Source organism: Muntiacus reevesi, chromosome 16 (assembly GCF_963930625.1).
Source record: "Muntiacus reevesi chromosome 16, mMunRee1.1, whole genome shotgun sequence".
Lineage (NCBI taxonomy): Eukaryota > Metazoa > Chordata > Mammalia > Artiodactyla > Cervidae > Muntiacus > Muntiacus reevesi.
In genome coordinates this window covers 54922179-54944899 of record NC_089264.1, presented here as the reverse complement: position 1 = coordinate 54944899, position 22721 = coordinate 54922179, and the positions used below count along the sequence as shown (strand labels likewise).

Sequence of the window (22721 nt, the reverse complement as noted above, 5' to 3'; positions counted from 1 at the left end):
CATGTACATTTTTCTGGGGAGTAGTTTTTATTGATTTCTCAAAAGATTTGATTCCCTTCCTCCCCAATCAAGTATTTTCCTAAGCAAAACTGTGGAGTAGGTATATTCATTTTTGGAACTATCTCTTTTGATATTACCCAGCTTTGTGTAATAATGATAATAATAATAATAACAACTGATTTTTTAAAAATTATCACTTATCCAGGAACAGTTTCATAATAACCCTACAAGGAACACAGAACTATCATCATTGTTTTGCAGTTGAGGAAACTGAGGCACAGTAACATGCCCATGGTCACACAATTGGCACGTGGCAGGGCTAGGAATCCTGGCATATTGGCATCAGAGGGTCCAATGCACTGAGGCTCTGTTCATGAGAATACTTTACTCCTTTGTAAATTGTGGATGATAATAGTAGCCAGTGTCACTGTAGGTATCAGGTGCGTTAAAGTGGGGTAGTCCATGGCTGCCTGTCTGGCACACACCATGCTGTGCAGTTAATACATAGGAGCTCTCTGGGTGTGCATGCTCAGTTGCTTAAGTTCTGTCTGACTCTTTGCGAGGCTGTGGACTGTAGCCCTCCAAGCTTTTCTGTCCGTGGGGATTCCCAGGCAAGAACACTGGAGTGGATCGCCATGCTCTCCTCCAGGGGGTCTTCCTGACCCAGGGAATGAACCCAGGTCTCTTATGTCTCCTGCGTTGGCGGGCGGGTTCTTTACCACTAGCTCCACCTCACCCTGTTTCACTCCTGAAGGCTTTGCCATCTTTCATTGCAGAGATACTGGGTGTGATAAAATGCAAGATGGAACAAGGGGTGGGTGAGGGTGGATAAGGATTTGAAAGTCTAGGGCCAAACCTGGAGATACTGCTCTTCCCATTAAACTACCTGAGGTCCAAGGTTTTCTCTTAAAATTGTATGCAAATGTCGCATTCTATTCCAAAATGCCATTGCTTATCTATTAATATAAAACTTGTTTACTCCAAAGCTTTCGGGATCATCGCTCTTCTTGGGAGATGACCTCGTTTATGCCTTGGCTTCCAGCACACTTCTTCGAGAGACGCAGCAACAGCCGAGGTAGGTTTGGGAATTTGGAGGCCTAGATTCCCAGTTAGCGCCCCTAGCTTGTTTGGGCGTTATATTTTTCATTTATAAAATGCAGTGGGTGGTAATGACTATTTTATCAAACTCTTTTTTGTTCTGGAATTATACAATATAAAATTATCGTAAAAGTGTTTTCAAACTGTGGGTCTCCACTTAAAAGTAGGCGAGCAAAACCAACTGGATCGGTCAAACATTTAAAAGATCAGGGTAAATACTGTTTGGTGAAATTTTTATTTCAGAATAGATGCTAAAATGTAATTTGTGAAACATACACCTGAAATGTTTGCCTTACTGCGGCTGGTAATAGAAACATTTAAAAAAAATATACAAACATTTTAAAGCTACTAAGGAGGGCAATGAAACCTCCAAACGTGCCCGCCCTCGGAGGACATCGACCTCGAGACCTCCCCAGTTGAGGGCCCCTACCAAAAGCCGAAGGCGCAAAACGGGGCTCGGGCCGCGATATCGCGGCCCCTTGCAACGCCAGCGTCCCGGCGGCCTCAAGGGCCGCACCTGGGCTCACGTAGCGCCTCCCGCCTCTCGCCGGGACCTAGAGGAAGCTGCGCGCCCCTGACGTCATCACCGGGCGCCGCTGCCTCGACCTCCTTCCACTTCGCGGGAGAAGTTGTTGGCGCCAATGGGTCCCGAGCCCCGGTAACGGATCCCCCAGCCGGCCGGGCCTGCTTGCTCGCGCGTTCATCCGTGGGCTGCAATGGTGAGCCCTTGGGAAAGGCTTCGCGGCTGGGGGGCTGGGGAGAGTCTGCAGGCAGGGCGTGGACCTGGCGCTCCCGGCGCGGCGGGTCTGGGAGGACCGGGATGCGTGGCTCCGGAAGGGAACGAGGGCACGAAAGAGGCGCACAGCTTTCCTTCCACGGCGGGCTTCAGCTCTCGGCCGCAGCCAGCGCGCAGCGCTCTTGGCTGCGCGGCAGCCTCATGCTTTCCCACTGTTGGGGGAAGGGAGGGAGGAAGGGAGTCCTGAAGGGGGTTTGGGGGGCTCAGGGGTGAAGTTGCTTTTCCTGTTGAGTGTTGTCTCCAGCCTCGGTTTGAGTCCTGCCTGAAGTGTTGATTTCAAGCTTTGGGTGTCAGAGAGGAAGAATCGAACAAACTTCCTTTCTGCTGAACAAGTTTCAGGCCTTCAACTTTCGTCTTTAATAGCGCTGCGAAATGCTCTCATGCATAAGTTTCTCAGCCTTCAGTTTTCGTCCTTTCCTCTTTAGCGGCTCCGCGAAATGCCCATCAGGGAGCCGTTTTGAGATCGAGGGCACGGGGAGGATGATTTTATTTTGTTCAGATGGGTTCACAGAAGTTAAAGGAATAATACGGTTTACAGGAGGGAGGGCAAACCTGGGAGGAGCAGCTGTAATGCATTTGACAGCTGTCATCGCTTGTCACCTGATGTTAAAAATAATCTTAAAAAACCCTCGGCGTATAATTCTGCATAAACCATATAAATAGTAAAATAATTATGCAGCCGTCAAAACAAAACATTCATGCTAGAATGGCAGTAGATACTAGTGTGTGTTTGAAATATTTTAATGTAAAGGACAGTTTATCGTGCTGCGTTAAGCTGGAGTGTACTTAATAATCAGACATTTTTTTCAGTCATTTTATCTTCAGTCAGTGTATTTGTCACAGTGTCAACATTCTGGGCTGTGTGTGTAATTTTATGCCAGACTGGGAAACCTTACAGCCCTTCGTGTTTCTTCTCAGAGAAGGATGAAATAATGATAACAGCGTAATAGCCAGCTTGTAGCAAATATCTTCAGGTGGATATGTGGGCTGTTTGTTTTATATGTCTTTTCTCATTTAAACCTCACAGCAGTCCAGTTTTACAGATGGTCAAGGAGGCCTTTAGAGTTTAAAACACTTTGTGATGTAACTAATAAATGGTTGAACTAGAATTAGAACCACCACATTATGCCACCCCCCTAAAATGACTGTAGCTAGTAATTACATTTTGGACTTAAGGCACTGCATGGTAATTGTGGAAAGTTCTTGAGATTTGGAGTCTTGGAGGGAAGAGTGAGGCGATGTTTTGGTATTGCTCTGCCATTTAATGATTAAGTGGTTTTTGAACAAGTAAATAGCTTAACTTTAACCTCTTAAATTATGTTTCCTTAACTTAGAAAGGGAGAAATATAGCTGCCTTGAGTGATTGTTTTGAAGGTTAAACAAAATAATAAATGTAAAGCTTCTATTCTGGTCCCTGACATGTGGTAGGAAACATAGACCTACATAACTAATGATCTGTATTTCTAAGGAAGGATTGTGTGGAATGTTAAAGAGTTTAAGGGGCATCAGAGATGCCTTTGTTGTCAGTTTTGGAGAACGATAGCTTATGTAGTCAACTTTTGATCATTCAGGTACTTTACATAGTTCTTCTGTGTACTCCTGTTCAAGGTGCAGATGAAAAATAAAGCCCTTCTCAAAAAAAGTCAAAGGGATCCGTTTTGCTGTTTGTAAAGGGAAAAGATTCTATAAAGAACATAACAAGTTTGGATTTTATTGGTGTTTAGTTCGCTCTTTAGTACAAAAATGAGCAGATCCTAGACCAAAATTCTGTTCAATCTATGTTTATTAGACACCTGCACACAAGTTATATTGTACAGTAGTTTGTAACTTTTGTTTGGATCACAGCTCTCCCTTTGATAATGTGAATGGTATGCAAGTTTGCTGCCCGCAGAAATATGTAAGGACATATATACACCACTTAAGGGGATTGACTTGTCTTCTGAGGCTCTTTGATAGATGCAAGGTTAGCAACTCTTGCCCTGGGAGCTGCGTCTTTTTCTCAAATCTTTTCCGATTAAAAGTTATCAAAGGAGTAAATATTATGTATTTACAAAATGGAATACTGTGCAACCTCAAAAAGAAAACTTCGTGCCCTGATATGTAACAGTTGCCAAAATAATTAAGAGAAAAAAGAAGATATAAGACAGTATGTAAAATATGCTGCCAGTTTATTGTAGAAAAGGAGAGAAAAGAATATATACATATTTGCTTGAAGATGGGAAGGATACACAAGGCACTGATAACATCTGTTGCCTCCAAAGATGGGATATGTGTGTCCGAGAGGCAGGGTAGGAGGGAGACATTTTACCCTTTTGAATTTTTGAATCATGTGAATATAATGTCTATTAAAGGAATTGAAATGAAAATAAACAGAATAAAAAGTAGCCATGTAAATGACTTGGATTGCTATGAGGATTTAATTATTTGCTCAAAACATTAATACAACTCGAGAGATGCCATTTTAAAAATGTCAACATATTTAATTCATTGATTGTCATGGTTATTTATTGAAAATATGCAGAAGTTTGAATTAAACAGACATGAGACTTGAGGGATGAGAGAGAGGTCAGAACACATCTAAGCTGCTTCATTGCCACATTCTAGGGGAGACCTTTCATATTGAAGTTTATGGCATGAATGCTTCCCTGGAGCAATGTTGTTACCCTTTTGTACTAATAATGTAACTTTGCATTTGTACTAGTACTTGACCCAGAAGACTCTTATTTCCTTTCCAGGCTCATCTATCTGTTCTTTGAGTGTGTTAAGCTGGTTCTGTCTCAGCTTTTGTTCTTGTTATTTCCTCTCCTTGGGATACTCTTCCTCCTCTTGGAATACTGCCTTTTTTTCACTCATTCAAGTGTTAGTCATCACTTGCTCAGAGCTTTCCGTGTCATATCTAAGAAACCCATTACCTAATCCAGGGTCATGCAGATTTATGCTTCTATTGTCTTCTAACAGTTTTATAGGTTTAGCTGTTAACAGTTAGGACGTTGATCCATTTTGAGTTAAGTTTTGTATATGGTGTGAAGTAGGGGGGAGTCCGAGTTGTTTTTTTTTCTTGCATGAGGGTCTCCAGTTTTTTCTGCACCATTTGCAAAGTGTTCTTTTCCCATTGAATTGTTTTGGCTTCCTTGTCAAAAATCAGTTTACCATAAATGTGAAGGTTTCTTTCTGGACACTGAGTTCTATTCCATCGATCTTCCTGTCTTCCTAAAAGCCTGTCTTCCCTAAAGCCAGTAATGCACTGGTTTTATTACTGTAGCTTTGTGGTACATTTTTAAATTGGGAGGTATAAGTCCTTCAACTTAGACCTTTTTCAGGATTGTTTTATCTGTTTTGGATCCCTTGAATTTCTAAAATATGAATTTTAGAATCAGCAAAGAAGCCAGCTAGGATTTTGTTAGGGATTGTATTGAATCTGTAAATCAATTTGGAAAGTATTGCCATCCTAACAACATAATGTCTTCTGATCCATGAATATGGGCTATCTTTCCATTTGTTTGTGTCTTCTTTAATTTCTTTAAACAATATTTTTTAGTTTTCAGAGTATGGATTTAACATTTCTGTTAAGTTTATTTGTAAGTATGTTATTCTTACTGATGATGCTATTTTGTTCTTATTGATGATGCTATAGATGGAGTTGTTAATTTCATTTCTGGTTTGTTCTTGTGAAAAGTATAGAAATACAGTTGGTTTTATATATTGACCTTGTATCATGCAACCTTGTAGAACTCATTTAATATTCTAACAGTTTTTTATTTTGGTAAATTCCTTAGGATTTTCTTTACTTAAAATCATTTCAGCTGCAAATAAAAATAATTTTGCTTCTTCCTGCCCAATCTGGTGTGCCTTTTATAATTTATTTTTTACCCAATGGGTTTTTTTTTTTTTTTTAAACCAGAGTGTTGAATAAGAGTGGTGAGAATGGATCTCTCTCCTGAATTTAGGGGATTACATTTCAACAGATTGCCTGTCATTTTTAAAGCATAAGGTTTTAATATAATTTAAAATTTAATTTGTTTCTTCTGTGCTGCTGTTCATGTACAGTTTTAGTCAGATATGTCATTTTGTGTTTAACTGGTTTTCAGGATTAAAGATTTTTGCATTTGGCTAGATTTTATGAAATGTGTTGGTGATAATCAATTCCTGCTTGTGGATTTGGTGACTGAATTAAACATATTAATCAAAAATATTTATATTTCTTTACTTTCAAAATAGAGAAGTAAAGCCAACCCCACAGAGCACTACAGTGCTTATTTTGCATAAAATCCTGTACTCTTCAAAGTGAGTGAACACAGCGGCATGATATGGTTTCTCTTTGCATTTTTGGTAGGCAGATATGACTTGTTTGTAGGTTGAGCCCATGTGCAGTGGAAAAGTTACTAGCTGTTTGGTTATACTTCAAAGTAAATATGTATCAGCTTTTGCACTTTGATCTTTTAAAGTTAAAAGGCCATTATGATAGCTTCCTTTGTTCAGGTTTAGGAGTATTTATTGCAATTTTTTTTTTCATCTCTAACTCTACTAATAAAAAATTAGTCTGTTTGGAAACTTTAAAAAATTAAAATTTTTTTTTTTTTTGAGTACTGGTGAGGTCTGGTACTTTGTCTTGACTTATGTATATGTATATTAAAATTGCATTTGGGCTGCCTGATAGGCGATGCTTTTCTTTAATAGTGTTGTAGAATTGTTGGTTACACCTTAGGGTAGGAGACTGCAACAGATCTTTCCCTTTTGCTTACATTTGTGTGACTCAGCTGGTAAAGAATCTGCCTGCAGTGTGGGAGACCTGGCTTCCATCCCTGAGTTGGGGAGATCCCCTGGAGAAGGGAAAGGCTACTCACTCCAGTATTCTGGCCTGGAGAATTCCGTGGACTGTACAGTCCATGGGATCACAAAGGGTTGGACATGACTGAACGACTTTCACTTCACTTCATGAACGTCTTATATTTCAAAACTTTTACTAGAAAATGTCTTGTTGGCATTTTCAGTTTTTTTTCATCTATGAATTGTTAAAGAATGTCATAGACTTTGTTATGTGGATTAAATTAGTTTTTTAAAGTGTTTAAATCATTGTCTGGCCCAGAGTAAGTCCTATTTAAGGTTTTGTTTAAAAAGTAAGTAGGGACTTCCTTGGCGGTCCAGTGGTTCAGAACCTACTTTCCAATGCAGGGGACGCAGGTTCGACCGCTGGCCCTGGAACTAGGATCCCGCATGTTGCAACTCAGCCCTGGTGCTGCAGTGGCTGAGCCCACGCGCTCTGCAGCCCCCGCACCGCAACTTGGGCTGCAGGCTGCAAAGACGAGCCCGTGATGGAAGATCCCACATGAGCAACAGCGATCCTGTGTGCCCCAATTAAGACCCAATACAGCCACGTAGATAAATATTTTTTTATAAAATAAATGAAGCCCTGAATCAGAGCATTGGCAATAGAAATAGAAGAAAGAGGACAGCATAGATAGGGTGGTGAGGTGGAGGGTCAGAAGGAGGAGGAAAAACAGTGCCCATTTTTCTGTTTTGGGTGAATGCTGGTGCTGTGCATTGAGGTGGGAAATATAGAGCAACAAGTACCCCCAAAATAGGAGCTTGGTTTTGGACATTATGAGTTAGAGGCACCTTTGGGGCATTTGGATAGAGGTGAAGATGACAGACTGTTTGGCTACATGGATATGGAGCTCAGAGGTCTGGAGCAGAGACAAGATTTAGGAGGCTCAGGTGGCTAAAGAATCCACCTGCCAAGCAGGAGGATCTTTCGAGTTTCGAGTTCGATCTCCGAGTCAGGAAGATCCCCGGAGAAGAAAATGACAACCCACTACAGTATTCTTTCCTGGAAAGTTCCATGGACAGAGGAGCCTGGCAGGCTTTAGTCCATGAGGCCTCCAAGAGTTGGTCACGACTGAGCGACTAAACAGCCGCGGCAGTGTGTTTTTAAGGGGTACCTGATGTTGAGATGGATGTATGTTAACTTATGCAGTGTGAGTATGTGAATCACAAGTTTTTAACTTAAGGTTCATGGAGAGCCATTAATAGGCTTTAGAGAAAAGCTGTGAAGAAGAATATTATACTAAAAGTGAAAGTATTTTGTTTTTTGTAGCCACAATACCGTAATGTGACAAGAGTACCATATGATAGAAGAGTCACCTTGAATAATTTTCCTGGGGAATGATACACAATAATGTTAATTTAATACCTGCTTAAAATTCCTTAAAGCAAAGAGCAGTAGGTAAAGTCATGCCCACAAACTAATCTCAAAGTTTATTTTAATAAGCAATCTTTAAGAACAAATCTACCGTTGATTTCGTTTTACACAGTTAAGAACCGCTCTTTCTGAGCCCAGGTGTGAAGGCCAGTGACCTTAGAAATAAGCACTCATGTGTTTAACCATTATTAATGAAGCATCTGCTTATCTGAGGTGCTGGCCCAGTACTTGAGATACAGAGGTGAGTGAGACAGACAAGCTTCCTGTATGGAATTTATAGCAATGTGTTCAAACTCAGATTTCAATGACTGTCAAAAGTGTCTCCTACTAATCATTTTGGGACCCATTTCAGGTCTGTCTTCTCTGTCCTTGAGGCTGTCTGCATTAGGTGCTCCTGGTGCTTTCACAGTTTTGTGATTAGCTCTGTCTTAGCACTGTTTTGTATTTGATCTTCATACACTGACTTGTCTCCTAGGTAACTTTATGCGGTCTTTTTCCTGTTTGTGTCCTAAGACCCTAGCATGGTGCCTCTCTGTAATCACATAAGGATCAAATGTATCAGCAATAATGAGGGAAAGGCCATATTGCTAGTTATGGGGTGCGGCTACTTTTGCATAGATCCTAAGAGTTATCAGGATCTAGCAGGGCTTCCCTGGTAGCTCAGTTGGTAAAGAATCCGCCTGCAATGCAGGAGACTCCAGTTTGATTCCTGGGTTGGGAAGATCTGCTGGAGAAGGGATAGGCTTCCCATTCCAGTATTCTGGGCTTCCCTTGTGGCTCAGCTGGTAAAGAATCGCCTGCAATACGGGAGATCTGGGTTCGATCCCTAGGTTCGGAAGATTCCCTGGCGAAGGGAAAGGCTACCCACTCCAGTATTCTAGCCTGGAGAATTCCATGGACTATATAGTCCATGGGATCACAAAGAGTTGGACGTGACTGAGTGACTTTCACTTATAATTATGGTAAAACTATGAGGGAGCAGTCGTGGTCAAGTAGAGAACTATGAAAGGAATTTGGAGTCAGAGGACCAGGTTGCAATCTGGTGTGCCATCTCTAATCCCCACAAGAATCTTGTGAGGCAAGTGGCGTCATGAGCAAACAGAGGGCCAGAGAAGCAATTCGTCCCAGGCGCCTGTGCATGTGTCCTACGCTGCTTCAGTCGGTCTGACTCTTTGTGACCCTACGGATGGTAGCCCGCCAGGCTCCTCTGTCCATGGGATTCTCCAGGCAGGAATACTGGAGTGGGTTACCATGCCTTCCTCCAGGGGATCTTCCTGACCCAGGATCAAACCCATGTCTCTTACATCTCCTGCATTGGCAGGCGGGTTCTTTACCACTAGCGCCACCTGGGAAGCCCCCAAGTGTCTAGTGAAAGTGAAAGTCGCTCAGTTGTGCGACCCCATGGACTATACAGTCCATGGAATTCTCCAGGCCAGAATACTGGAGTGGGTAGCCTTTCCCTTCTCCAGGGATCTTCCCAACCCAGGGATCGAACCCAGGTCTCCTGCATTGTGGGCGGATTCTTTACCAGCCGAGCCACAAGGGAAACCCAAGAATACTGGAGTGGGTAGCCTTTCCCTTCTCCAGGGATCTTCCCAACCCAGGAATCAAACAGGGGTCTCCTGCATTGCAGGCGGATTCTTTACCAACTGAGTGATCAGGGAAGCCCAAGTGTCTAGTAGTAAGTGGCAAAACTGACTAAAAGCTTATGTTTGTCAGACTTAATTCTACTTACTTACCTACAAAATGGAGATAAATAATTGTATTTGCCTTTATACCTCATAGAATCGTCAAAAGAGATAAATCTGTGTCCAGGAGCTGTAAGTAAAAGTGTGAGAAACTTGTTGCTATTAGCTATCTGTGCTAAAATCTGTGTTAATGTTTATGTGATTTTTGCTTTATTTGAACTCTCATGTTCAATTAATAACTATTAAGAAAGAAAGTAAGAAGAGTTAATTACTACTCTTTTGGTTTCCCCAAATAAAACTGTTTCTTTTACTGTTTCTTTTAGAAGTGAAATACTGGGACAAAGGGTATGCTCATTTAAAATTTTGATAAGTGTTGTTGGATTGTCTTGGAAAGGTTATACCAATTTTTACTTTTATTAGAAGTGCATTGTGTGAGAATCTGTTTCCCCACATCTTTGACACACCTGGGCATTATGAATCTTTTAACACTTAGGAGAAAAATAATCAAGTTCTAATTTATCTATTATTTGTCAGGTTGAGCATCTTTTATTGTTTGGTTATTTGCATTTCTTTTATAATTTGTCTACTGGTAACTTTTATCCATTTTTTTCTACAGGATTATCTTTTATTGATCTGTAGGAGCCCTCTTATATAAAACATGTGGTAGATATTTTCTTTTTTTTTTAATATTTTCATGTTATTTTTAAATTTTGTTTATGATATCTTTTATTTTTATATAGTCAAATTTTTCTTTCTTAATGGGTAGTTTCTAGTCTTGATGTTCTGCTTGGAAGGACTTCCCTTTGCTAAGATTATAAAAATAAATTTAAGAACGTGTTCCTTTTTCTACTCATATACTAAGCAAGAATTACTCTGTGCAGGTAAGAGTGATGTTTAGATCAATTATTTGGGAATTTGATTAGTCACTAGCCCTGTTCTTTTATTTCATGAAATCTTTAAGACCTGGAATACCAGGTAGGGGCTGTTATTCTATGCAGGTAAGAGTGATGTTTAGATCAATTATTTGGGAATTTGATTAGTCACTAGCCCTGTTCTTCTATTTCATGAAATCTTTAAAGACCTGGAATACCAGGTAGCGTCTATTAATAAAGAGTAAGGTAAAGTCATGTATAAATTAAGGTCAAATTGGTGACCTTTTTCTCTTAGATGTTTGTACACCAGATGGCTACTCACTTTGGAGGTAACTCCTAAAGAAGTGTGAGTAGAATGACTTTCATTCCAATGAAAATTCTTTTTCAAAAGTTTAGATTTTTAGTAGATACTGAGTTAAGATCAGGATGCTGTAATTTAGTTGTTCTGCTGCCGTCAGAGTGTAAGGGCATGGGGAGTGGGAAAATAGGGTAGAATAAAGGGAAAGGAAAGGGGTTGTGAATAGGAAGAATTACTTAGGAAGAAAAGGTTCCAAAAATGTTCAGGATTGGCAGTATGGTACAGACAAAAGTCAGAGAGCTCAACGTTACCAATAGTTCCATTTCCTGAATTATGTTTTCTTTTCTTTCTCTTTGTGGTTTTAAGTATTTGTGGTTCCATCACAGATGGAAAACCGCCACTGACTTTAAGCTGATTATTAATGTTCAGTTTTGAACTGTGGTGCATGTGTGGTGTGTGTGTGTATTTGAAAAATCACACTATTTGAAGACTCATTTGGTAATTTTAAAAGTGAAACTCCAATGTGAAACTCTCATTTCCTCCAGAGGCAATAAAGTAAGTAGTTGTCAGCCTCAAATTCAATTCTTTGCAAATTATACGGAAGACTGTGGCTTTCTGGCTTTTTTTATTATCTATTTTTTCTTTAGCAACTGACACAAATGTCTCAGTTTCATAGCTAAGGTACCATTTTGCAAACAGTATATCTTAGACTTTATTAGGATGGATTTGTGACTTTTTTATATTAGGAAATTTACAGAAGAGGGTATAAAACCAGGGGAGTCTGTAACCTTTCAAAAAAATTTAACATGTCTGTGTACCTCGTTTATCTGTTTTCTTTATTGGCTTAACCACAAAGCTATGTGTTTCTGTGTTTGCAGAACACACTTCTTTGGAATTTTTGACATTTTAAGAGTATGACAATTACCTCCAGGATCGAGGAAAAACATTGTTAACCTTTCTTACACTTGACAAAGTGCTTTTTAACAGGTATTTTCCTCACTACAGTAAAGAGAGAGAGCTTGGAACAGGCAAAAAAGATTGAAGACTGAGGATTATAAACATTGAGGATAGGAATAGGGAAAATAGTTCTACTGCTTCTTGAACCCAGTTCTTTGGAATTCAGATCTTAAATTCTCATATTCTGTGTTCCTTACACCCTTCCTTGCCTGTGAGTAGAGAACTGTAGGTGGAGATGTTTCAGTGATATGGAGGGATAATAGTTCATAAATGAGGGAGAAGGGAAGCTTTTTACTGAGCCAGAATTGTGATAGATGCATAATTAATCCTCTTAAAGTGTAGGGAGTATTTGTCTCACTTCACTGATGAGAAAACAGATTAAAAGTCAAGGTCATAGCTTGGTCAACTGGAATGTGCTAGAGCAGAGATTCATACCAGGGATTTCTTACTCTAAGGTCTATTACCTTTTCTCTATACCACAGTTTCTTCAGAGCTTAAATCTAAAAGTCCATCCTAAAGAAAATCAATCCTAAATATTCATTGAAAGGACTGATGTTGAAGCTGAGACTCCAGTAGTTTGGCCACCTGATGCAAAGAACTGACTCATTTGAAAAGACCCTGATGCTGGGAAAGATTGAAGGCAGGAGGAGAAGGGGATGACAGAGGATGAGATGGTTGGATGGCATCACCAACTCAATGAACATGAGTTTAAGTAAACTTTGGGAGTTGATGATGGACAGGGAGGCCTGGTGTGCTGCAGTCCATGGGGTCGCAAAGAGTGGACACGATTGAGAGACTGAATTGAACTGAAAATCTAAAAGTGTAGGAAGAATATGTATCATAAGAAAGATGAGTGATATTAGTTATAAATTACATTGTAAATGTTTTAGTATGATTAATTTGACAGGTAGAGTAATTGAAGCAAGGGTAATCAAAATTTTTCCTTTGGAATTTGGAAAAATCATTTAAGGGGAAATAATTTCAAAGTTCTTAGAGGTCTTAAATGATCAGGGTTGTAAGAGTTATTCTCCTCTCAAACTGGAGTGTTAATTCTATAGGCAAGGATTATGTTCCTCAGCTCTGTCTTTTCCCCTAGTGTGTCTATGATGATGGGGTATGTGCAGGCATAATCAATAAATGCTTGCCACTTGCCTTTTTAGTAACTGTGCCATTTTTAGCAAAAATTTCCTTTGCTTATTTTTGCCCTGTTTTTGGCCAGATTCTGAGAATTAAAATTACTTTCATTAGGCACATTGTTATTATTTTTGAATCTTTTTGCCTGTGCTGCTCAGCTTGTAGGATCTCAGTTCTCCAACCAGGGAATGAACCCAGGGCCTTAGGAGTAAAAGCTCGGAGTCCTTAGCACTGGACCACCAGGGAATTCCCTAGACTTATTATTTTTAACTCAGGTAATTTTATCAGTTAATTTTTGCATATAAAAAGGATGCTGCTGCACACTTGGAACTATATCATTATGAAGACATGACTGAGAATACACCAGTGTGTATGTAGAGTTGTTCCTTTTTACAATTGAAATTAGAATTTTGTGCAGTTAACGTTTGTTTATGAATCTCCTTTTTTGCTTCTAGGATATTCGAAAATTCTTTGGGGTTATTCCAAGTGGAAAGAAACTTGTAAGTGAAACAGTAAAGAAGAATGAGAAAACAAAGTCTGCTGAAGAAAGTTTAAAAGCAAAGAAAGGAATAAAGGAAATCAAGGTCAGTTTTCCAGATGCAATGTTGAATTGTATAAAATAAACTCAGTTCTGAGATTTGATATATTGAGAGCCTTATATAAATATAAATTTTAACTCATTTAGCAGAAAAAGAAGAAAAGTAATAAGGTCTTACTTATTTCTAGTTAATATAGCTTACTGCATCCATAGTTTGGTATTTTTGTTAACTGTTTTAACAAAAACTTAACTAAAGTTTGCTCATAAAGACAGAGCTCCAGTATTGGGCTTCTTGTGAAGGAAGGCTTTGGAGGAAAGCTTTATTCTTTTTCCTATCCTCCTTGGGCTTCACAGAATTTAAGATATAATATCACTATGATAAGCAGGCAGTGGCGCCAGTAGTGTATTTGAGTTGATATTGTTCCTCTTTGTGTAAAATGTGAGAATTTTGCAACTCTCCAGGTCAGTTTACTACCACCGCATCCTTTATGCCATAATTGGCATGTGAATTATATCTATATATGTTAATACTCCACATTCAGCATAATAATTATTGCTCTAAACCAAAGTTATTTTAAAGGAATTAACAGAGGAAAATTGGTTTGTGACTACATATGGTGATGGATGTTAACTAGACTTATGGTCATTTTGGAATATATATAAATATTGAGTCATCATGTTGTACACCTGAAACAAATACAATGTTACATGTCAATTATATCTCAATAAAAACTTACTTTGTAAATAAGATAAAAATAATTAAACAATATTTTAAAAACATGTAAGAGTAAAATTACAAATACATGTAATTAAACTGTCATTAAAATATCAATAAATTATAATTTAAACACATTAATTACCTTTTTTTATTTCCCAGGTGAGACGAAAATAAAAAACTCAGTCTTCTGGTGTCAAAAAAAAAAACCAAAAGAGGAAGATTGATCTTTTGTACTTAACCATATATTGGCCACTTCTGGTGTTTCCATCTCTTATCAAAAATCTGAATTTCCATCTACTATAATTTTCTTTAATTAATATATTTATTTATTTAATTATTTAAATGCATCCAGTCTTAGTTGCAGCACACAGGATCCTTTCAATCTTTGTTGGCAGCATGCAGAATCTTTAGTTGCGGCATGCAAATTCTTAGTTACTGCATGTAAAATCTAGTTCTCTGAGCAAGGATTGAACCCGGACCCCCTGCACTGGGAGCATAGAGTCTTAGCCACTGGACCACCAGGGAAGTCCCTTGTACCATTTTCTGTAAATCTGAAAAATTTTCTTAAGCATTTCTTGTAGAATAGGCCTATTGGCAGTGAATTCTTTGTTTTTGTTTATCTAAAAATGTCTTTATTTCGTCTCCATTCTTGAAGGATATTTTTGCTAGATATAGAGTTTTGGATTGATAGCTTTTTGTTTCAGCCCTTTAAAGGTGTTCCATTCTTTCTTTTTTTGGTCTCCATTTTTTTCTCGTGAGATGTTAGCAGTCATTTATATTGTTTTCTCTTGTATGTATTGTATTATTTTCTCATGCTGCTTTAAAAGATTTTATCTTTGAGTTTCAGCCTTGCCCATGGAGTACTTGGGTATCGTTTTCTTGTATTTATACTGTTTAGGGTTTCTGAGCTTCTGAGTCTGTAAATTTATATCTTTTTTTGAATTTGGTAATTTTTTACCATTGTTTCTTCAAATATATTTCTGCTTCATTCTCTCCTCTTCTTATAGAAGAGTCCTTATATATATACACACACACACACATATATATACACACATACATACACACACGCATATGCACACACACACACTTATATGTATATACATTAGAATTTTGGAATTGCACCACAGATAATTGAGGCTTGTTGTTGTTTAGCCTCTGACTCGTGTCTGACTCTGCGATCCCATGGACTGTAGCATGTCAGGCTTCCCTGTCCTTCACTCCCAGAGTTTGCTCAAAACTCTGTCCATTGAGTTGGTGATGCCATCCAGTTATCTCATCCTGTCAGTCAGTCAGTCAGTTAGTTTAGTTGCTCAGTCGTGTCTGACTTTGCAGTCCCATCGACTGCAGCACGCCAGGGCTCCCTGTCCATCACCAACTCCTGGAGTTTACTCAAACTCATGTCCATTGCGTCAGTGATGCCATCTGACCATCTCATCCTCTGTTGTCCCCTTCTCCTCCTGCCCTCAATCTTTCCCAGCATCAGGGTCCTTTCAGATGAGTCAGTTCTTTGCATCAGGTGGCCAAAGTATTGGAGTTTCAGCTTCAGCATCAGACCTTCCAATGAACATCCAGGACTAATCTCCCTTAGGATGGACTGGTTGGATCTCCTTGCAGTCCAAGGGACTCTCAAGTCTTCTCCAACACCACAGTTCAAAAGCATCACCTCTTTGGTACTCAGCTTTCTTCATAGTCCAACTCTCACATCCATACATGACCCCTGGAAAAACCATAGCCTTGACTAGATGGACCTTTGTTGGTAAAGTCATGTCTCTGCTTTTTTTTTTTTTTTTTGTCTCTGCTTTTTAATATGCTGTCTAGGTTGGTCATAACTTTCCTTCACAGGAGTAAGTGTCTTTTAGTTTCATGACTGCACTCACCATCTGCAGTGATTTTGGAGCCCCCCAAAATAAAGTCAGCCACTGTTTCCACTGTTTCCCCATCTATTTCCCATGAAGTGATGGAACCGGATACCATGATCTTAGTTTTCTGAATGTTGAGCTTTAAGCCAACTTTTTCACTCTCCTCTTTCACTTTCATCAAGAGGCTCTTTAGTTCTTCTTCACTTTCTGCCATAAGGGTGGTGTCACCTGCATATCTGAGGTTGTTGATATTTCTCCCGGCAGTCTTGATTCCATCTTGTGCTTCATCTACTCCAGCATTTCTCATGATGTACTCTACATCTCATCCTCTAATTGAGGCTTATTCATTATTATTCTTTTTCTTTTCTGTACTTCAGATTGGATAATTTCTTTATTACTGTCTTCAGGTTTTTTGATTTTTCTGTCATCTCCAATTTGCCTTTGTAGTGAATATTTTATTTTAAGTATTATATATTTCAATTCTAGAATTGCCTGCTAATTCTGACATCTGGATTGGTCTCAGTTAAGTACCTTTTTATCTTGAGTCATGTATTAGTCACTTTGGTCTACCATAAAATACCATCGACTGACTGACTTAAACAACAGAAATTTACTTTCGTACAGTTCTGGAAGCTAGAAATCTGTGATTGAGGTTCCAACCCATTCAGTTTCTGTTGAGAGTTCTCTTTCTGGCTTACAGACTGCTACCCTCTTGCTGGGTCTTCACACAGCCTTATCTTGGTGTGAGCATGTGGGGGGAGAGAGGTTGAGAGAGTGGGCATGTACATGTGAGCTCTCTGGTGTCTTCTTTTATAAGGACCCTAACTTACCAGAATACCCTTATGACCTCATTTAACCTGAGTTATTTCTTTAGAGACTCCGTCTCCAAATATGGCCATGTTGGAGGGTCAGAGACTCAACATATGAATTTTGGGAGGATACAAGCGTTCATTCCATCATATTCTGACAGTAGCCGCCCCCAATTCATGTTCTTTTCGCATGAAAAATACCTTCTTTTCATTCTAAAGTCCCCACAAAGTCTTAACTCGTTGCATTATCAGCTCTCTAAGGTCTGAAATCCAATGGTTCAGCTAAATATCATCTAAATCAGATATGGGTGAGACTTGAGGTATGGTGCATTCTGAGTCAAAAGTTTTCTCCAGCTTGAACGTCTGAAACCAGACAAAGTATGCGCTTCCCAGGTATAATAGTGGGACAGGCATAGAATACACACTCCCATTTCTACAGGCAGGAATCAGAGGGAAGGAAGGGGTGACAGGTGTCAGGCAAGTCCGAAACCTGGCAAGGCAAAGTCGAGTTGATCTTGTTTGATGAAATAAATGGTACCTTGTGGCGCAGTCAAGTTGACAGATAGAATTAACCATCACAGGTCGCATCTCCTGTTTGTTTGTATGTATGGTTATTTTGGATTTACCTTGGATAGTGTAAATTTTACAGAGTAATAACTCTGGATTCTGTTGTTTCCTCCATAAGATGTTGATTCTTCTAGTTTAGCAGGCAGTTAACTTGGCTGAACTCAAACTCCAAAGTCTTGTACACCCTGTTATGAGCAGCATCTGAAATCTTTGTTGTTTTTTTTTTAAACGTTAGGTCGGCACTTGAGGTTGTTGCATGCACATGTAGTTCAGGAGACAGTCACAGATTTGGGCCAAGATTATTGGCAGAATTTGGAGCTCCTTTTCTGTGGCTCTCTTCTGGGGTATCCCTTTATCTTACTTTTGAGTTATTGCTGTCCTCTAGTTCGGTGGCATATTTTAATTACAATGGTTTATTCATCTCATTTTCTTCCAAGCTAGTTGATTGTTCTTATATTTTTTGAAGTTTTGTTATAATGGATAGAAACATTTGTATCTTGTAATTGATTATAGTCAGTTTGGTTTTTTTTTTAAACTATCTGCTCTCGATTCTTTTTGGGAAATTTTGAATGTGTGAGAAATGTGTTGTATTACCTACAAAACATTAGTAATACTTTATGTATATGTTACAAATGTATATATAACTAAGAAATATAACTATTAATACCCTTTGCCTTGGTTTTATTTAGTTTTCCACCAGGCATTGAGTCGTGGTAGGCCCACAACTCCTTAGCTTTTATTTCTGTCTCAGTTTTTCATTTTCAGGAAGCACTTGCCTTTTAGTATGTGACATCCTTTTACTCTTTGTTATACTTAAGTTAGTGTTGAAAGTGGAACTGAATAATGATAATAATACAGCTTTCTCTACAATCCTCTCTTTCCCATCTGGTGTAGTTATTATCTGGCTTATTCTCCCCCCTCCCAGTTTTACTGAGAAGTTAACTGACTTACATCACCTATACATTTGAGGTGTACAGCATGATAGTTTGATTTACACATATTATGAAATGATTATCACATGGGTCCAGTTAGCATCCGTCATCTCATATATGTACAATGAAAAGGAAGAAAAGTTTTTTCCTTGTGTTAAGAACTCTTGGGATCTGCCCTCTTAAACTTTCCTGTTTATCATATGGCAGTGTTAACTACAGTCATGTTGTCCATCACTTTCCTAGGAATGTGTTATTTATCTTATAACTGAAAGTTTTTACCTTTTGACCACCTTCCTCCAGGTCCCCCCACCCTGCCTCTGGTAACCACAGATCTGATCTCTTTTTTTATGAGTTCATGCTTTTTTATTGTTTGCTTTTGCTTCTATGTACAGTGAGATATACAGTATGTGTCTTTCTCTGATTTATTTCACTTAGTAAAATGCCTTCAAGGTCCTTCCGTGTTGTTAGAAATGGTAGGATACCCTTATTTTTTATGGCTGAGTAATATTCATATATTCACAGCTTCTTTATCCATTCATTCATTGACTCACACTTGGGTTGTTTCTATGTCTTGGCTTTTGTAAGTAATGCTGCTATGAACATGTGGGTGCAGATAGCTTTCCAAGTTAGTGTTTTTTCTTCCTTTGGATATATTCTCGGAAGTGGAATTGCTAGTCATATGGTAGTTGGTTCTATTTTTAGTTTTTTGAAAAACCTCCATGCTGTTTTTCATAGTGGCTGCTCCAATTTGCAGTTCCACCAGCAGTGCACAAGGGTTCCCTCTTATCCACATCCACACCGGCATTTGTGATCTCTTTATCTTTTTGATGATGGGTTTGGCCTAGTCTTTAGGGTTTCTTAGGTGGTACTCTAGTGGTAAAGAACCCGTGTGCCAATGCAGGAGACCTGAGAGATGCAGGTTTGATCTCTGGGTTGGGAAAATCCCCTGGAGAAGGAAATGGCAACCCACTCCAGTATTCTTGCTTGGAAAATCCACAGGGACAGAGGAGTCTGGGCGGGCTACAGTCCATAAGGTCGCAAAGAGTCTGACACGACTGAAGTGACTTAGCATGCAGGCACACACTGGCCTGTTCTTTAGCCTAATCGGGGCATTACTGGCATTTGGGGTGAGATCATTCACTGTTGTGGAGCACTGTCCTGTGCATTGTAGAATGTTTGACAGCCTCCCTTATCTGCCCGTTTTATACCCGTAACACCCCACCCCAGTATGACAAGTGACAGTGTTTCCGGTAGCGGCAGGGTTTCTCTGGTTGTGAACTACTGAGCTCAAATCTAATGAGGAAAAAATGGCTAAGTGATATAGGCTGCCTTGCATTCTAACTATACTGCGATGTTTATAGGTAAATAGTTCTTGTAAAGAAGAGGAATTCAAGCCGAAGCAGTCAAACAAGAAAAAGAGGATCATCTATGATTCGGGTAATATTTCTTTTCAGGAGTTTTCAAGTTTAAAAATTTTCATTTTGTATCTGCTAGAGCTGATGTTCTCTATAATGTTAATAAGTGCTGTGAGAAGACGGCTCTGTGTTCAAGTAAAGCTGAAGACAACTTTTATTATACTACAGAATTTATCAGAGCTGGAATATGTTAATAGGGTTTTGTTCTGTGGAGATTTGGTATATTTGGCATGTCTAAAACTTACTTTGAATATGCTAAAGTATTTGTATTAGCTTCTCTTTCAGCTGAGGTTCTTGGAAACTGAATTTGAAAGAGTGCCAAAAAATGTTGCTTTACAAACAAAGATCTAAAACTTCATTTTTGTCCTTTTCATTTGGTCCTTTTTTGTTGCAGTTAAAAAGGAACAAAAACACTTTTAAAACTTTGACTGTAAGATTGACTTGAAAAATATGAGGGTTGGGGTTCTGACACCTCTTTCAATTGAAAATCTACATAGAACTTTTGATTCCCCCCAAACTTAAATACTAATTGTCTACTGTTGATTAGTAACCTTGCCAACACCATAAACTGTCAATTAACACATATTTTGTATATGTATTTTATACTGTGCTCTTGCAATAAAGTAAGCTAAAGAAAAGAAAATGTTAATAAGGGAATGTTAAGAAAAATACATTTACTGTACTGTACTGTAATTATTGATACTATAAGTTTATGTCATCTGTTTACAAGATGAATCTCAGTACCTACATCAATATTGTCTAATAAAAAATACTGTAGATGTTATACATATTACTAACTCTAATATAATACAGATGTAGATGTTATATGTATTACTAACTCTTGACATCAGAAATCAAAAGATGATGTGAAAAGGAAATTTGTATTTACAGGTATAACAATTCATGCTTTAATAATGAAGAAGCAGCAGTATGATTGTTTTATGGTAGCCCTGTGTAATTGATAGGATTGCTTCATGATAGCCTAGCCTATGCACTAATGAATCTGTTAACAAAATTTTGGCATATGGTATGACTGTAACACTGTCATATTCGTAATACAGTATTGGAAACATTGTTACATTAAAAAACCCACTTACCTGTTATGATAAATAGGCTCTTATGCAGTTTACCCAGTTACAGAGAGGCATACTTTATAGTAGTGTAATTCTTTGAAAGCAATGTTATAGAACAGAAAACTAACAGATTAATTTTATATTAAAGATCACCTTATACCTATGTAAGTATAGACTACTATCTACATATATTTCCTGCATTCATGACATAGCTTTTTCTTAATCTTTTTTTTTAGTATTTCTAAGCATGTGGTTTGTCTGTTTTTTCAAATTGTTGCAAATCTCCAAAGTTTTTTTCAACATATTTATTTGAAAAAATCTGTGTCGGAGAAGGAAACGGCAACCCACTCCAGTATTCTTGCCTGGAAAAGTCCATGGACAGAGGAGCCTGGCGGGCTCCAGTCCATGGGTTTACATGACTGAGCATGTGTGCCCGAGGGTGGAGGGAGATGGGTTGGTAGCAATAAAGTGGTAGAACTTAAAAAAAAAAAAAAAGGAAAAAAATCTGTGTACAAGGGGACATGTGCAATTCAAACCCATATTCAAGGGTCAACTGTATTTTTAAGATAGGGAACATACATTTTATGCATGCCTTTTATGGTATGCTAAAGTAATGGTAAAAGTTTTAGATTTTGATTCTTTTGGAGGTCTATCCAGTATGAATTCTTAAAATTAAGAATGTAACCTAAGGAAGCACTTACAGGTTATCAGGATTTTGACAGTGATAGCAAAGGTTCTAAAAGTACTTGAATGATTATTGTGAGTCTTTTACTGCTGTATATAATAAAGAATTTGAAATAAGTACATATCCCTATTCCCTATAAGTTTCTATCTTTTGGGAAAGTGGAAATATAATTGATACATTTTAGAACTGTATGAGACAGGATTTATAAATGTGTGGTGAGAGGCAGAGGAGGGACACTGAAATTTCTGAAACTCCTGTTTTGTACCAGACATACACTAGGTATTTATACTTGGTCTTGATTTGTATTTAAGTGCTCTGGGTGATTAGACTGTGGTAGACAGAATAATGGCCCCTAGAGATGCCCACACCCTAGTTACTAGAACCTGTGAATATGTCCGGCTGCATGGCCAAAGAGGTGGCATTAAAATTGTAGGTGACGTTGAGGTTGATAATCAGGCGACCTTCATGTGGGGAGATTATCTGGATGGGCCCAGTGCAGTCACAAAGAAGAGGAAGGCAGAAGAGGAGCTTTAGAAATTGACTGTGGGAGGAGGTCAGAAAACTGGGGAGATGGCAGTGTGAAGGACTTGGCCTAATGCTGCAGTCTTTGAAGATGGAGGAAGGGGGAGGGGCCATGAACTAAGGAATGCTTGCAAGACACTAGAAACTGGAAAAGGCAAGGAAGTGGGTTCCTCTGTATAGTATCCAGAAAGGATCACAGCAGTCCTGATGCTTGATTTTAGTCCAGAGACCCAAGTTGGATTTCTCACCTCCAGAACTGGGAATAATACATCTGTGTTGTTTTAAGAGAGTAAGTTTGTGTTGATTTATTACTGCAGCAATAGAAAGGCTTAACCACTGTCTAGTGATAATCTATGAGAATTTAAAAAAGAGATTTGTTTGGAAAAGAATCTTGAGGAATTGATTAATAATAATCACTTTAAGGTAATTCCCTTAGGTTAGGTCTAGTGGTTAGGACTTGGTGCTTTCACTGCTGTGGGCTTGGGTTCGATCCCTGGTTAAGCTAAGATCCCACAGGCTGTGTTTCATGGCAAAAAAAACAACAACCCTACTTTAAAAAGC

General features: G+C 38.7%; 1 protein-coding gene across 1 annotated transcript in view; it reads left to right on the top strand.

Moving 5' to 3' along the window:
• The first annotated feature begins 1676 nt into the window (after positions 1 to 1676).
• The window catches only part of RFC1 (replication factor C subunit 1), a 69206-nt gene continuing 48161 nt past the window's right edge, over positions 1677 to 22721 (top strand). Inside the window, exons 1-3 of the mRNA XM_065907060.1 lie at positions 1677 to 1817; positions 13498 to 13626; positions 19827 to 19902. Coding sequence (XP_065763132.1) covers positions 1815 to 1817; positions 13498 to 13626; positions 19827 to 19902 — 208 coding nt within the window. The 5' untranslated portion in view covers positions 1677 to 1814. The remainder of the gene's footprint in view (positions 1818 to 13497; positions 13627 to 19826; positions 19903 to 22721) is intronic.